Source organism: Prionailurus viverrinus, chromosome B3 (assembly GCF_022837055.1).
Source record: "Prionailurus viverrinus isolate Anna chromosome B3, UM_Priviv_1.0, whole genome shotgun sequence".
NCBI classification, from domain to species: Eukaryota; Metazoa; Chordata; class Mammalia; order Carnivora; family Felidae; genus Prionailurus; species Prionailurus viverrinus.
Genome location: NC_062566.1, coordinates 1,929,948 through 1,946,450, shown reverse-complemented (window position 1 = coordinate 1,946,450; position 16,503 = coordinate 1,929,948). Strand labels below are relative to the sequence as shown.

The window sequence follows — 16,503 nt, the reverse complement described above, 5'->3', positions numbered from 1 at the left end:
TACTTATCTTCCTTACAGGATTTTAGTAGCTTTCTTACACCAAGCAACCTTGAAATAAGCCTGTTAATGGTTATGCAAAGGAAATAGAAACTAGAAAATCACTGGTATGTTCAGAAGTTGAGAATGGATTCTACCCACTCTCGCTGAAGATGGGAAATGCGACTTTATTGTGGTACTAACAAGAAAGAAACCAAACATTTAAACTCCCCCATTGATCGTCGAATTTTTTTAAGCCCCAGAGGGAGTGGTGTTCAACTCTCCCTAAAGCTCTTCCTTTTGAATGGTGTTGGATCGTAGCAGTTTTCATGAAGGTCACCAGTAATACTGGAGGCCTGGAGTGTTTTCCTGGCCCTCTGGGACCACAAAGGGACTGACTGCATACAGACAGGTGGCCCAGAGGTGATATCTGCGCTCAGCTACTTCCTGCAGAGTAGACCCTGGCAGTGCAGCCTGAACTTTCTGGAGGCTTCCCAGGCAGAGATGTCTATGGGGCCTGGCAGTGGAGGAGATGTACATCTTCAGGGGAGGCATGATATCTTTAAGACGCCAGTCAGGATAGAACAAAACGACCATTCAGATACCAGAAGTCCTAATGTGCATCAGAAAGAGGTTTCCAAAGATCCCCTGGCCTGAGGGTGACTCGGCCTGTTGGTGTCAGAGCCCCAGGATGAACAGGGCACAGGGCACAGCAAACCTACAGGACTTTCATTCTAGAACATCAAAGGTTTGGTTAAATGTCAATTTATCTCTGACTACTGCTCCGTGGGTGGACGGAATCAGTAACTGAATCTCTGTCTCATGCCCATTACCTGATACGTATTGCATTCCAATTCACAGTGGTCTGGGTTACTCAGGCCAGGAAGAATTTTGTTGAAAAGAAGAGCTCTCATAAATGCCTTTGAATGTCATTTTCCTAGCATCTGCGGTGACATCTGGTTTTATACTGACTCGAAGTGTGTAACCTGTGCTAATAAATACTATAGATAACACTGAGTTTCTGTGCTGGTGTGCACTTTAATGCCATAAATCTCAGTGCCGTTAAGGAAGGTGCTGTCCCTAGCTCCATTTTACAGAGAAGCTCAGAGAGGTTAAAGAGTTTGCCTGAGGTCACGGGGCCCGTAAGTGGCAGAGTCAGGATTTGAGCCCAGGTACCAAAGCCAGAGCTCCTAACCCCTAACGCTGGTACATCTGTATTGTCAACTGATGTGACGTGTCAGCGTGGGATGGGAGCAGTGATAAAATCCACTCTGCATCCGACCTTGTGACGAGTGTGGCTTCGTCCTCTCCTTCCCAGGAAGTTCCACGGCTACAGCTCCCTGAAGGAATATTATGAGGAGGAGAGCTGCATGCGGTACCTGCACAGGGTGAGTGACAGCACGGACTCAGAGGTAGCAGCAGCTCAGAAGTAGCATCACTTCCCCCCAACTTCACACCCCATGCAACAAGCATGCTCCCCAACCTCCTGAGGCTCGAACCCCGGTAGCTGTTGACTTGGGCTTTGTTTGTGAACCAAACTCTGGCTCTCTGGGGCCTCCGTAAATTAATCCCAGAGCTGCCCCTAGGTGCAGAGCGGGACCCGTCTGCTCCTGTGTCTGTGTTAAAGCCCTTAAAATTACTGCAACACCCTTTTTTTTTTTTAAGTCTTCTTTGACAGTGTAATCTTGCCTGGTTCCTGCCATGGTCGTTCATAGATCTGTGTAGATTTCTTACAATTCTGGACTTTTTTTTTTTTTTGGCCATTGTGCATTTTGTTAGTGTGGCGGCTAGGACTAAACCTCCAAGTTCCTGCCATGATCTGGTGAGCCCAGAGGAAAAGAGATGTATTTCTGTATCAGAACGATGAGGAACAGGTGTGCTGGCAAGATGGGCAGGTTTCTATTAACGCAGTTTCTGGCAGCTGCCATAAACTTTATGTGGATTAAATTAAGTTTGTGGCCACTCATCAGCGCCCGTGTTTTCACCTGCACCACCACCAAACCAGTCTCTCCTCATTCTTTGTACAATTGCTCCATTGACATTTAGCCCTGTCAATGTCCACCTGGTGGCTCGGCCCCCTACTCACCCAGCTGAAGCACGTAATTGTGAATTGCGGTCCTGCCGTCTGTCACATCGGCCACCCCTCCTGGTTTAGCATCATCCCCCAGGCTCTGGGTGCCTTCGTTGAAGCCGCTACAGAACCGTTGAGCTGTCTAGACCAGTGTTTGAGACCGCCAGGTTGGCACAGCCAGTCTCTATGCTGCCCGGGTGCGGCTGTGCATAGCGTCTGAGTGCCCGTCAGCCCTTCTCCCCTAAAATGAAAAAGGCTATTTTACTACAATGGATGTTGAACGCAACCCCACTAAGAGCTTCCCAATATCCACCAGCCTACTCTTGGTTTTCCCCTTCAGATTCCCCTAGAAAATCTCCCTTGTCTGGAAGGGAGCACCCTCCATTTGTCCTCCCCACAGTATAAACCGAATGAATGTGTACATAACTCTCTGTAGGGTCACTTTTCTGAAAGGTGGGCTAACCTGAAATACTGGGAGTCTCATCAGAAAGACTTTGCCGGTGAGCCCCATTGAGCACCTACCCAGGCTCCATCAGAACACGTGGGTCCCTTAGGACACCTGCCAGGCCGCCATCAGATTGCAGTTACGGTTCATGCCACCACCAGGGAACACAGGCAGCCTTAATCCACTCGTGCAGTGGACTGAACAGGAACCCTCTTCCCTTTGCTTCAAAGGCATGTCCGGTAGTTGAATTTGAGCCTTGACTCGGGGGGAGAGGGGGGTCTAAGAAAGGGGATCGATCATTTATTTCTCCTTTATTTTCCCGTTGCAGATTTATGTGCCTCTCATGCTGGTCAACGCAGCTGATGACCCCTTGGTGCATGAAAGCCTCCTAACCATTCCAAAATCTCTTTCAGGTAAGTGTTCCTTCCTGCTGCTCCCTTGGCCATTCAGCACGTTGCCATGGCAAACTCTGTCACCTTTTGTAGGTCAGCTTCTGTGGGGAAGGACATCCCGTGGCGGGGTTCTCGTTCAGCCTGCCTTGATAGTACTGGGGCTGTGATGAGCCCTGGGCAGAGCCTTGTGTTCTCTCTCGGTGCCAGAGACGACCGTCATTTATATCCATAGCCAAGAGGGGTTTGGGGGAGTTCCCGTGTTCTGTGAAATTATTGTTTCAGGGTTTATGGTTCCATTAAATTGGAGAGTTTGATTTAAAGAGATATTTCGACTTAAACATGACACGAGGGGCACCTGGGTGGCTCAGTCGGTTAAGCTTCTGACTTCGACGCAGGTCATGATCTCACAGTTCACGGGTTTGACCCCCGCATCCGGCTCTGTGCTGGCAGCTCAGAGCCTGGAGCCTGCTTCAGATTCTGTGTCTCCCTCTCTCTCTGCCCCTCCCCTGCTCATGCTCTCTCTCTCTCTCTCTCAAAATAAATAAACATTAAAAAAAAATTTTTTTAAACCTGACATGAAAAGCAGAACAAAAAAGCCAATTCTGCTGCCTCTTCTGACAGCCTCTCCATCTGCTTTGAGGATAAAAATATAAGCAACTGAAAAAGCAAAGAACGTTGCTCATGGGAATGCCGCTGTTTCGGGCCGGCTCGGTCTCACCCCACGCTAGAGAGGGGCTGAGGGAGAAACGAGAGAGAGCCAGCGAGCGAGCATGTAGCAGCAGAAGGAAACACTTGGAAATCCCAAGACCACTTGCACTGCAATTCAGCTCCCCGGGACCCATTCTCCTGCCCTCTGTAGCCCTCCGCGACCACGTTTCTCTTGTAAATATCCTCTATTAAGCAGAGCAGGGGCCCTTCTGGCTCGAACTCCAGGCCAGGGGAGTAAAAACCAGTGGGTGGAGCCCCGTGCCCTGCTCGGAGCGGATGTTGTGTGTGATACAGGTGTGTGAGGTGATAAAGCCGCCCGTCCTCAACCCGCTGTCAAGCCGTAGGCTCCCTGCACAAAAGCAGCCCAGTGAGTAGCATGCAGCAGAGAAAGCTGCCGTGCCATTTCCTTCCGGTGTCCAGAGTAACACCAGTAGCTCTAATGCTGCCACGCAGAATCTATGAAATAGCAACTGAAAAGGAAGCAGAAGGCAGGGGAGTCCCGCAGAGCCAGAACTGTGCGCCCCAGGAGGTGCCTCCAAGGCCTGGAGCAGCCGGGCCCCTGCCAGTCAGTCCCCTGGGAAGACAGACATTTTTCCGTGGTCCCTGGCCACACATGGCTGCCCGTCTTGCCCCATCTTCACTAATGGCCTCTCCGAGCCCACGCGGGACTAGCCCACGTGTGGACTCCTGAAGTCAGGCTCCAGGTTAGCGGCGCTGGGCATGGCCAGCTTTAAGTTCTGTTTTAGTCTCTAACGAGAAGTGTCTGTGATGAAAGAACATTGACTCTGCTGAAGTAAATAACAGCATACATGCCGTGAATCCCTCCTCAAAGCCTGGCCCCCACCGGTAGCTTCGGTGTCACCTGGGAGCTGGTTAGAAATGCAGAATGTCAGCTTTTCCACCTGGCGTATTAAGGTGCATTGTAAGGTGACAGCCCGGATTTGGAGGCACGGTCAGATTCGAAGTATCTGGCTGTATAATCAAATCACCTGGGGAGCTTTAGCGAGACCCGTGCACCCGCGCGTGCGTGCTCTCTCCCTCTCTGTCACCCCAGGTGATTCTAACATACACCCGAGTCTGAGAACCCTCTGGATTTCAAAGTGTTGCTTAAGCCGGTGCCCATTCCGCCCCAAAGCCAAGCTGTCCCAGTACCTGCTAGATCCCACGGCCTTGGCCACCCGCCTCATCTCCCTCCCACTCTGGTGAATGAGGCAGAGTGAGGAGAAGTCAAGTACATCCTCTTGGTGACCTTCACCCGTGGGGAAAGCCCGGGCCCACCCTGGCCGGCGCCCTTTAGCACATCCTGCCTTGGAGCGCGCCAGACAGTGACTCACTCAGCTGCCTTCCCCCCGCAGAGAAACGGGAGAACGTCATGTTTGTGCTGCCTCTGCACGGGGGCCACCTGGGCTTCTTTGAGGGTTCCGTGCTGTTCCCCGAGCCCCTGACGTGGATGGATAAGCTGGTGGTGGAGTATGCCAACGCCATCTGCCAGTGGGAGCGGAACAAGTCTCAGTGCTCTGACACGGAGCAGGTGGAGGCCGACCTGGAGTGAGGCCTCCCGGACTCCGGCGCGCTCCAGCTGCCTCCCCTGGAACCCGCGTCCATCACCGGCTGTTTCAGGTCCCCCCCCCCCCAACCCCCCACCTCCCTCAGTGACCTGGATCTGACCTCACACCATCAGCGGGGACCACCCACCAGGCGCACCTGCGCTGGAGCAGGCGGCCAGTCCCTGGGGGCTCCAGCCTATTTTTGTGCTTAGTTACTGGTTTTCTCCACCGCCTTGTTCTCCACGGTGACTAGCGACAGGATTCTCACCCTCCTGTCCCAGTCTCGGCGTTTGATTGCTCTTAAGCCAATTACATCTAGTTTCCCTATGAAAAATGTGTCTGAACAGCAGTTTTGCTTTGCCAATCGAAAGGCTTGTCCCCCAGAGCAGTGAAGGATGTATGCTATTTTGCGGTGGTTGTATGTGTCCTTATATGTAGAGACTGAAAAGTGCTCGCCAACCTAAGCCGATGCTGACGATGCAGGTTGGCTTGGGAGCCCAAGCGCCCGGGCCTCCCACACTGCAGTCTGGCCTCTTACGTGGCCAAGAAAGTTCTCTTGAGTCACGAGCCAGGTTTCTCCCTTACAGCCTTCTAAGGCAGTCTCCCACACTTTTGCCGATGATGAGAATTACCTGGGGCACTTGTTGAAAATTCAGCCTCCCAGGTCCCTCCCCTGGGAGAGGCCGATTCAGTGGGTCCGGGAAGGGGTCTGGAGATTTTAATTTTTGGCCAGTGCCCCTGGTGATCCTCACCACCAGGCAAATTTGGGAAACACTGTTCTGCGGGGCCTTTAAATTAGAAACATCTCGTAGCTCATTTTACGGAAATTTACAGGTAGACGTGTCTCTTGGCTCCCAGGGGCCTCCAAAGTATCGATCAAGGCCTGTCCTCGTGCAGCTGCCTTGTGTAATCACAGCGTGATGTCTCAGAAGAGGGCCTGGCAGGGAGTAAAGTTTGGGCTACGCCAGACTCTGCTTTTTACTGGCTGTATGACCCTGGAAAAGTCCCTTGAACTTCAGTTTCTTCACGTGTTAAACAGGGGACTTGAACCAGGTGGATTGCCGAGGTCACTGCCGGTTCTAAAGATCCATGACAAACTCAGCTCACTGAGGTCTGAGAGAAAGAGCATCCTTTCAGGGAGGCCTCCTGTAGATGTCATCATTCGCCTTTTTTTTTTTTTTTTCTTTCCCTGTCCCTCATTTTCGCATAAAGTGGTGTTTTGGGGTTTTTTTAAACATTCGATTATCATTTTACTTTTTTAACCCAAGTCTTTCTAGTTCTGGCTTTTGATACCGGATAGTTCAAAAGCTGGATCTGAGTTTGGAGAAAGATCTTTCCAACCAAAAAGGGTGTTATTTTGAAACCAGATTTTTAATTTAATAGCCTATATTTACAGTCTGTTGGAGAGATCTTTCCAAAGTGTGTCTTTTCAAATGAAAATGTTACTCGAGGTTTCAAGTACTCCTTTCCTCCAGTCCTGTGGTACTTGAATATCTAAAAACCCTGCACTTTGAAAGATCGGCAGTTGCTATCTGGAACTAAATGGAACTGTGAGTGAAATTGTCTGGATACTTTTTTTTTTTTTTTTTTTTTTTATGTCCCTGCTTCATCTCCTTTGCTCCAGGACAGACAGGATTATAAATAGCGGGTCTGTGTGGATGTTTCAGGGGTAAAGGGAGCCAGGGCCTAGATACGCCCCTCAGGGTTGCAGGTGGATGTCTTCTGGGCGTCGGTCCAAGTGGCTGTGACAGTCACGTCTGTAACCTGAAGTTTTCTGACAATCACCAGATCATCCTAATTAATAACATCAAAAGCAGCCGCTGTCTCAAAAGATGGAGATTTCTGTGGTCTCCACATTGTGGTGGTGTGCTTTCTCACACACGCCAGATTCATCATTGTGACTTTTGTGCCCAACCGTCACGTTTCTAGTGCATTTCCTTTCCGTGTTCTTTTAGCACAGATTGGCACTTTATCATCTACCCCTTCAATTTGGAAGCTGGCCCCTCCCCTCTTGCTTTTCCCTCCACCCTATCACACAGCTGTAACCTAGAAGATTCACAGTCCTGTTTCCCACTGCTCCCTTTGTTTCTCAAGACCTTTTGTGAAATCAGGTAAACGAAGCAATATCTAAGTGGAGCTGAATCACCATCCCGGGAAGCAAGGGGTGCCTTTGCCTTAGGTCACATCTCTTGACCTGTTCTGACAAAGCAGTGGCCAGGTACCCGCCCCATTCAGGAAGAGAAAAGACACCGGTTCTGGAGGGGGACCAGAAGTCCCTGGGGCCCCATGGAGTTGAGGCAGGGGTTGGGGCCAGGCCTTGGTCGCCACACGACCGGAATTTACCCCAGGGGAGCGTGGGGGCCCTGTCCCAGCTGAAATCTTTCTATGTGTGTGACTCTGAATGGCACTCACATTCCATTTTGGCTCACATGAGATCAACTGAAGCCCTTTGTTCAGGCTTCAGGCTCTCAGGCATGGAAATGAGAATGTGACCGTGGCGGTCTTACAGGAAAATTTTTGTTTGTCCCTGAATGAGAGCACAGAGGCATTGAATTTACGGAGATGCAAACCTGCCTAATAGACAAGGGAGCGGCATTTTATATGTAGGTCAGCCTTTTCCTTCCTGCAGCTTTCTTTGCGTGTCTTCCTGAAGCCATTCATTGCTGATGAAGGTCCTGTCTGGCTTGAAACAAGGCCGAATGTTCAAACATCATTCGAACATTATATCTTAAAATCAGAATAAAGATATAACTTGCGTGGACCTAGCCAGTCCTGTTGCAGGGGTAACACATCGACACATGAAACACCACGGGCGGGAGGCACCCGCATTTCTGCCGTACTCTCGGCCTCTTAAAGGGTTAGAAGGCACCTTGTGAGCAACTGATCCGGGTCAAATTAAGATTACCTGGAAAATGGTGTCAAGTCTCCTTGATACCTTGTGTCACAAGGAGGTTAAACAGACTTCAGGAAAAGCTCTTCTCTTCCCTGCGGTGAGTTTGCACCAGTGATTCCAGAGCGGAAGGAAAGCAGGAAGTGGCTTGTTGTCAATGTATTTGCACCTCTCTTTGGCACCTTACACTTGCGAGGAACCCGGTGACGTACTGTAAGAGGTGAAACAGGGCTGAATAGGAGCGTGCCCTTTCTTGACCTGGTGGTAGGGGACCAGGGTCCAAGAGACCCAGGTTCTTGTCCTGATTGTCTCTAATTCAGGCTGGATTGCGGGCAACCACTTCACCTCTCTGAGCCCCAGTTCCCTCACCTTAGACCGCCTCTAAGACCATTCACCTATTTACACACCAATTGCCTGAGGACCCATCCTTGCAAATGGCAGTGGCTGCGTCCAGGCTCCAGCGTCATCTTGGGGGGACTCGGACAGAGGGAACTTCTGCTGAAGACCCTCGATGTTGCCCAAAGCCCTGTGTCTGACTGGCTTCTCTTTAGACTCTCCGCCGGCATCTCAGTACCCTTGCTGTCCCGAGGGTGGTCTTGTGACTGGGACAGGTGCTGACCATTGGAACTAGGCGAATGTCCCCAGCCTTCCGCGTGATTCAGAGCATTGAGATTCATAGTCTTATTTCCCGGGGCAGAAATCCTTCCCGCTCAGGCTTTCATTCTGAAACTACAGTCTTCATTAAAGCTGAGCTTTCTGGATAGCTGAGCTTATATGCCTGGCATCTGAAAGAGAGCTCTCTTTGTAACTGTGTGACTTGAGATCCCTTCTGCCAGCTCCAGGGGAACAATGCATGTGTTCTTGTTGGTGTTTGCCAGGCAAGCAGATGTCTGAGATGTGAGAGGCTTTTCTTTTCCTGTGGCGTCGATTGGTAGAGCTCAAGGAAAGACCCCTGAAACGTCACGTGGAGTCCAGAGAACTCAGGGCTCTATCCTCCAGGCAGGACAGGAGAGTTGTTAAAAAGCAATTCACCACAGCATCGCCTGGAATTGTTCTCTGTGCCCAGAAGGCCTTACTTTGCCTGTAGAGTATCCCCTGCTGTTCCAACAATAGTGCGGCACTGGAATTTAAAATCTGCCGTGGAAGTTCGAAGCGAAGCCACAGCAAAACCAGAGAATCCCTTCGTGTGGCCTGTGAGTTCCTTGTTACGTTAGCTCCCCCACCCCCACCCCCACCCCTCGACAGCACGCGTGGTTCACAACTGGCCAAATGTCTCGTCCTCCGATGCCTCTCTTCCTTCCCGGCCTCGCTCTGTTCTTCGGAGCCACTTTGGACTACTTGGATGCTTCACAAAGCCATGAAAAGTGGCCTGTCTGTGGCATTTAGAGGCCAAGCAGTTGAGGGAAAGGGTTTTTTCCTCCCTCTGTTATCTAAGCAGAAGGAAGGACCCCCCTTCTTCATAAACTAGGATTGCTTTTGCCAAATTGCATTTGAAGCCGAGGGAAGGGGCACCGGCCCCTGCTGGCAGTGGGAACCGGAACGCTCTCCAAAACTAAAGCTGCTTCCTCGGGCCTGCCTCACTGCTGCTGCCGCCCCCGGATGCCACCCAGGCATCCTCCCCAAGTGGCCCTTAGAAGCAGACTGCAGAGCCCAGCTCACCGGCCATTCCCAGACTCCCAGACAGCAGACAGCTGCCCCTTCTGGAAGAGTCAGCCCCCCACCCCACCCCACCCCACCCCACCCCACCCCGAACTGTTTTTCCTGGCATGTATGTGGGGAAAGCGTTCGTGTATCTCTAATGAACAAGCTGGAGTCAGTTTCTAACCAGTGGGTTGTCTTTCACCTTGACTCCGGTCCATTAGTAATGAAATCTATAACCTACTTTCTCCCCGCTTCTGGTCCCCATTAGCCAAGAAATCTACTATTGCCATAAGTTGGGGACTGTCCATTTATAGCCCCTGCAGAAATACCCTTCATCTCCATGGGCATTCTCCTTCTAGACCACCCACGTTGAGGAGCCCAAGTCATTGACGGGAGTCCTTGCCGCCCCCCTCGGTCCCCACGCCAGCCGCTTCTCTCCCAGACTGTTCCCAGGGACTTGGCTCATCCTGGGCATAGGACTTTGGTTTTGTCTGGCTTTTGTTTTGGCCTCTTCAGTTTTCCTAAAGCACAAGTCCGTGTAGAATCCTGTCACCTCTCCACACCAGTTCCAGATGACCCGGGCCTCTCCCCACTGCCTCAGGAAGACCTCCACTGTACCTGAGCTTTTGACTTCTGCCAATGCAGCTGCCTTAGCAACACCAGGGGCGGGGGGCGGGATGGGGAGCAGGGGCCATCTCTCCTTTTTCCGGTTGGAGTCGGTCAACCACGTTCTTCTGTTGGCAGATCTGCTTCCAGATTGATTTTTGAGAACCATCACTTTCGCATTCCTAATTTTTGTCTGTTTTGTTTTGATTTTGTTTTGTTTGATTTTCTGAAACATAAAATGCTGCCCTGAAAATCATGTGTTTTTGAGTTTGTGTTCTGACGGCCTCCGTGCTGCCGGATTTTGGGGGGGAAATACAGGATCCTCCAGCACAGAGGCGTTTAAGATTTGCAACTAGCAATGCAATTTTTTCTAAATATGAGGATATTTACCTTTATTAAGAAATTATACTAAACAGTGGTGTCCTTGATCATTTCATGTTCCCATATTCCTTTGGGCTCTATTTTGATTCTGTGTGGTGGTAAACGAAGATCATTACAAACAAAAACTGTAATTTTGTTATCTTTGATTCAATGGAATTTCTTTACTTAAAAAAAATAAAAGGCTAAAACTGTAGCATGGCTGTGTGTCCTTTGCACAATAAGAGTTTCTGTCTAAAATGATTCTTCCTGGGCGCCTGGGTGGCTCAGTCGGTTGAGTCCAACTCTTGATTTCGGCTCAGGTCATGATCTCGTGGTTGGTGGAATCGAGCCCCAAGTCGGGCTCTGCCCTGATAACACGGAGCCTCCTTGGGATTCTCTGTCTCTCTCTGTCTCTCTGCCCGTCCCCTGCTTATGCGCATGCACGCGCATACATTCTCTCTTTCTCTCTCAGAATAAGTAAATAAACGTCAAATAAATGGATGGATGGATGGATGGATGGATGGATTCTTCTGGTGCCTTCGCCAAATGTGAACTTGAAGGAAATGGGCAAAACGCCGAGTTCTTATCACAAGTGCTTTTCACCCAGCCTTGCAAACAAACACCAAAGAAATGACCAACCCCAGCCTTTCTGAGCAAGAAGGCCTGGGCGTGAGATACCAACACCGTAATCACTTGCTGTCTAGAGTGACCCTTGTAGACACAGTGTAAGGGGACATGTAAATGGTGGGTGCCACGCATGATTTGTATGCTTTTCTCACAGTGTTCTTTGAAAAGACTGAGTGAGGGGCACCTGGGTGACTCAGTCGGTTAAGCATCTAACTCTGGGTGGTTCAGGTCATGATCTCACACTCTCTCATGAGACCAAGCCCTGCATCAGGCTCTGCACTGACAGTGTGGAGCCTGCTTGGGACTCTTTCTCCCTCTTTCTCTGCCCATCCCTACCCCCCCCCCCAAGTAAATAAACTATGAAAGAAAGAGGAAGGAAAGGAAGGAAGGAAGGAAGGAAGGAAGGAAGGAAGGAAAGATTGCATGCATGAACATCACCTAAATTAAGATGATACTGGGTGAACTGATTGGTGGCAGTGGTTTCTTCTCCTTTGCATCTGAATCCAAGCTAAGGGTCTTCAGGGCCAGGGACTGGCCCCACCAGGAGAGTTGTGCTAGTCCACACCCTCCCAGTTTTCTTCCCTCCTCGGCTGTGCAAAACCTTTGACCGGCAAGCTGGGGTAGGGAGTGTTGGTTTTGGAGGATGTGCAGTCACATGACCGGAGAATGCCCAATTCCAGGTTTCAGAGCGCGTCCCTCCCTAGTAAGCAAGATTCCTCCACTTCCTTACACCCACAAAATAGCCAGATTATTGTGATCCAAGAAAACCAACTCGCAAAGAATACTCCCTATGAAAAGTACCATATGGAAGAGGTTTCCGGTCCATGGTGTCAGGCTGGTTGATGCCGACAGCTTCCCAGTGTGGTCGGCACGTGGCTGAGCCTCTCCGGAGGCAGCCCTTTGGATTTGTGCTCGGTGACATTTACCTACAATCACTCGCCATCCCAGTGGTGCTATTTTTTATGATACTTTTTGTTAACAGGCCCCTCTGCCCTAGCCCTATTAGGGAGTACTTTCCCAGGGCAAGGACCAAACACCTAACTGGATGGTTCTCTGTACGTATGCCAGCCTTCCTCCTCATTTCTCTCTTGGGGATCCCCCTTAGAGGTTATCAGTATCTGAGCGGTTGGGAAGACATTACAGGCAGTTTGGCCTTGAACCGATGAATCTCTCCCCAAAGGGAATAAGTTAAACCCCCCTCACCTTGTGGCTGTGTGCACCCAGAGCTTCATTTTGATTCATGCTTTTTCTACCCCCTTTAGACATACCCGGCGGGGCGCCTGGGTGGCTCAGTGGGTTAAGCATCGACTTCCCCTCAGGTCATGATCTCACAGTTTGTGGGTTCGAGCCCCGCCTCAGGCTCGGTGCTGGCAGCTCAGAGCCTGGAGCCCACTTCGGATTCTGTGTCTCCCTCTCTCTCTGCCCCTCCCCTGCTTGCACTCTGTGTCTGTCTCTCTCAAAAATAAACAAACAGTAAAAAAAATTTTTTAAGAAATAACCAGCATCTCTGCTGAAAACAGTTTGGTTTCCTCCTAAGGTTACCTCTGATGATGGTGACACTGACCTGGGATAAATCAAGTTCTAATTTCATTGTTCCTATTCCCTTTCTACCCATACTTCCCCACGCCCAGAAATAAAACATCTGATGCAAAGCGTGAGTAGTGATGGGGCCAAATGGATTTGGAGCCAGAGTTACTGGTTAAGGCCCCATCCTAGCCACTTCCTGGCTCTCTGATCCTGAGCAAGATTTAACCTCAGGTTTTTAGTTGGGGGGGGGGGGGGGAGGTTTGCCTGTAAGATGGGAATACTTACAAGAATGCCTATCTCTGGATATTGAGAGGATCAAATAAAAGAATATTTTTCAAAGTGCTAGTGTTATTTTGGGGCAGTGGTCTGGCTTTGTCTCCTTGGTTCCCATTCACACATCACCTCCTGGGACAGTGTAGAAACCAGACGAAAAGAATGTACAACTCCAGCTGGGATGTCTTAACTGCTTGGCCCACTGGGAAAGCTGAGCTGGGCCTGGAAATGGTTTTTAAAAACATTCCCGGGCCTGGCGGTCATCATCAAACCCTGATCCGCATCTGTTCCTGCCTTTGGATGGTCACCTTGGGAACGCAAGTGCACCCGCCCACACACTTCCTGCCTGAAGGCCGGGCAGCCTCTGGGCACAGCCCCCAGGGAGGAAATTGCTCTGATTCTGGGCCGGATAGCCACCATGAGCTGCTGCCTTCCCACAGGGGCGTTTTGCAGCCCTGCTCCTCTGTCCCCTCCGCTCAGGAAAGAAGAGCCAAGTGCAAAGTTCGCATACAAATCCTTAGATATTAAAACGTTCCTCGGGTGAATTCCTCCATATCCTCACCACCTCCGTATGTCGGCACACAGGCCTTGGAGCCATGCACGTTTGAGCCACCTGGGAAGCCTGGAGAGCTCTTCGTGCCCAGGCCACACCCCAGACCAAGAACATCAGAGTCTCTGGGGATGGGGCCCAGGCCTGGAAGTTTCAAAGCTGCCCAGGTAACTCCAGCCTGCAGGGATCTCATTAAAACTTAGATTCTAATTCAGCAGATCCGAGGTGAGGGAGGCCTAAGATTCTGCACGGCTAGCAAGCTCCCAAGTGGCCCAGACACCACCCTGGCGGGACCCCACTTTACGTAGTGAGGGTCGTGAGGATCCTGTGAGCTTCCAGACCCAGCAACACCAGAGCCACGCCCACCACAGTAAGTGGGATGAAAGATGGTCCAGTTCACCCCTCAGGTGCCTCTTCAGCCCTTTTCCTCGCTAGTTTAAGACCCATGCATCCCTCTTCCCGCAAGCTTTGCCGACCGCCAGGTGGCATTGGATTCCTCCAGCATCCCCCTAGGTAAACCAGAGACTGAGCGGTGTAGCCAGTCTCGTTCAAGGCTCTCTGAAGCTGGTGGCCCATTTCCCTACGGAGGCCTCCACCCACACCGTAACAAATTGCCGCCATCTGGTGACAATATTCCCCGAAGACCCACGTGAGAATGGCAGAAGTGCATGGTTGGGACTCGGAAAACCCTCGCTTTGTTCGAGTTAATTCTAGGTGGCATAATTCCTGCCTCATCCCAGATGTCTCCGGAAAGAAAGCTGTTGAGGGCAGCAAGTGGCTATCATGAGATTCAGGTTTCATCGTCCCCCGTTCCATACTTGGTGGTTTTCAAGAGAGTATTTTATTGTCTCTCTTTCCCTCTCATGGCTGTGGCAGTGGTGGCCGCATATAAAAAACCAGCATACAGGCGGCTGGGATTTTGCGAGGCTGAACATTAACCTTTATGGTCCTCAGACACATTCTCCCAAAAGTGGCACCACCTTCCTGGACAAAGGTCTGGCCCAGCTGCCCACCTCTCTTTCCTGTGGGGGCTGGTCTCTGTGCCTGGAGAGGCAGTACCAGGACAAGACCAGCAGGGGGCGGTGCCAGCCCACAGTCGGAGCTCGCTCACTGGGTCCCAACCACACAGCCTTCCTTGTCAGAGCCCAGCCCCGAGTTAAGGCGCTAGCCCTGCTGACCGCAGCGGAGACCCCAATGATCCATTTGGATCTTAGTTGAGACCTAATGCTGTCCCAAGAGCTTCCTGGTCAGCATCTGCCTGCCGGTTTTCTCCACATCCTGATCTCATTTGTAAATTAGAGCCCCTACTAATCAGAGGGTGGGCCTGGGCCGCGTCTACAAGGGCTTCTTGCAACTGGGGGCCAAGGGAGAGATAGGAGTCATGCAAGAGGGATCAGCCTCTGTTTCCCTCAGATTTGGGATACAACTCTTTCACAAAAGAATTCAAAGTATATCTTGAAAGCTTTAAAAATGTCTTTAACTCCGCCTCAACCCCGCCCCCACTCTACCCTCTACCTCTACCCTATGGTCGCCAGTGCCCCCCATCCTGGCCAATGCAAGTCTCCGTTCTCTTATCACTTGACTCCTCAGCACCGACGCACCGTGGTTCATGCCCTCATTCTTGAAATACTTTCGCAGCTCTAGGTGTCCTGGGAGATCCCTTGGGGTACAACCAGAGCAGCTCCACTCTTCCCAGCTTAAATACGAGAGTCACGTGAAAGATTTGATGTGGAAAGGGGGACCCTCGCCTTTCAAAGGGTTTTTGAAGAGTTTGCAAAAAAGGGTTTGGGGAAAATCCTCCCTGGTCAAGCCTCCCACCCCTCCACCCATGATAATTTGCTGTGGTTCCTCCTCCAGCTCAGAAGTCTTAGGTATATATCATTTATGACCGTGGATTGTCGACTGTGAACATTATAAAGAAGGAAGTTACTGGGGTGATGAACATAACTGCAAACCCTAGAAAGGAAAGAAGGGGTATAAGAAATAAATGCATATATATGTACATTCACATATACGTGTACATGTATATACATACCCACACCGGAAAACAAGAACAAGGATGCTCAGTGGATCAGAAAAATTTCTGGAGCGGGAAGCCTGGGGGGCTCAGTCGGTTAAGCATCCGACTTCAGCCGAGGTCATGATCTTGCAGTTCATGGGTTCAAGCCCCACGTCGGGCTCTGTGCTGACAGCTCAGAGCCTGGAACCTGCTTCTGATTCTGTGTCTCCCTCTCTCTCTGCTCCTCCTCCACTCGCTCTCAGTCTCTCTCTCTCAAACATTAAAAAAAAATGTATTTTTAAAAAAAGCTTTAAAAAATAAAAAGAAATAAAAAGAAAAATTCCTGGAGTGAAAGCAGATGGGACTAGATTGAACCTGCAGCCCAGTGAATAGCTGAAGGTCCTTTCCCAAAAAGTGGGTTCAGTACCAAGGGTGCTTCATGCCCACGAGGAGGGGCAAGAGTGGAAAAGCCCTGGGATGATCACTGGGGTCACTCCGGGGGGGCGGGAGGCAGCTGGGCCAGCCAACCCTCGCCCACCACACTGGCTAAACCATGGGAACAAGCATCTGTCTACAGGAACAAGGAACATCAGTGGAGGGTCTCGGGAGGAGTATCGATGACCGCACACCCGGTGTCCAGCAGCCAGTTCCTCTCCAAGAGGGAGCGGCACGCTCAGCAGACGGGGGCCTCTAACGGGGAGTCTCATTGGTAGAAATGAACACGCTCGGGGCGCCTTGGTGGCTCAGTTAAGTGTCTGACTTCTGCTCAGGTCATCATCTCACCGTTCGTGAGTTCCAGCTCTTGGGCTCTGCGCTGACAGCTGGGAGCCTGCTTGAGATTTATTTTCTCTCTCTCTCTCTCTCTCTCCCTACCCGACTTGCCTGCGTGTG

The 16,503-nt window shown here is 50.8% G+C and overlaps 1 protein-coding gene across 3 annotated transcripts in view; it reads left to right on the top strand.

The window, feature by feature from the left end:
• Positions 1 to 10,850, top strand: part of ABHD2 (abhydrolase domain containing 2, acylglycerol lipase) — a 106,265-nt gene extending 95,415 nt beyond the window's left edge. For all 3 annotated transcript variants that reach the window (XM_047863300.1, XM_047863298.1, XM_047863299.1), the window contains 3 exons: positions 1,295 to 1,364; positions 2,821 to 2,905; positions 4,948 to 10,850. In XM_047863300.1, the coding sequence (XP_047719256.1) occupies positions 1,295 to 1,364; positions 2,821 to 2,905; positions 4,948 to 5,144 (352 nt within the window). In that variant the 3' untranslated portion in view covers positions 5,145 to 10,850. The remainder of the gene's footprint in view (positions 1 to 1,294; positions 1,365 to 2,820; positions 2,906 to 4,947) is intronic.
• Positions 10,851 to 16,503: the final 5,653 nt, after the last annotated feature.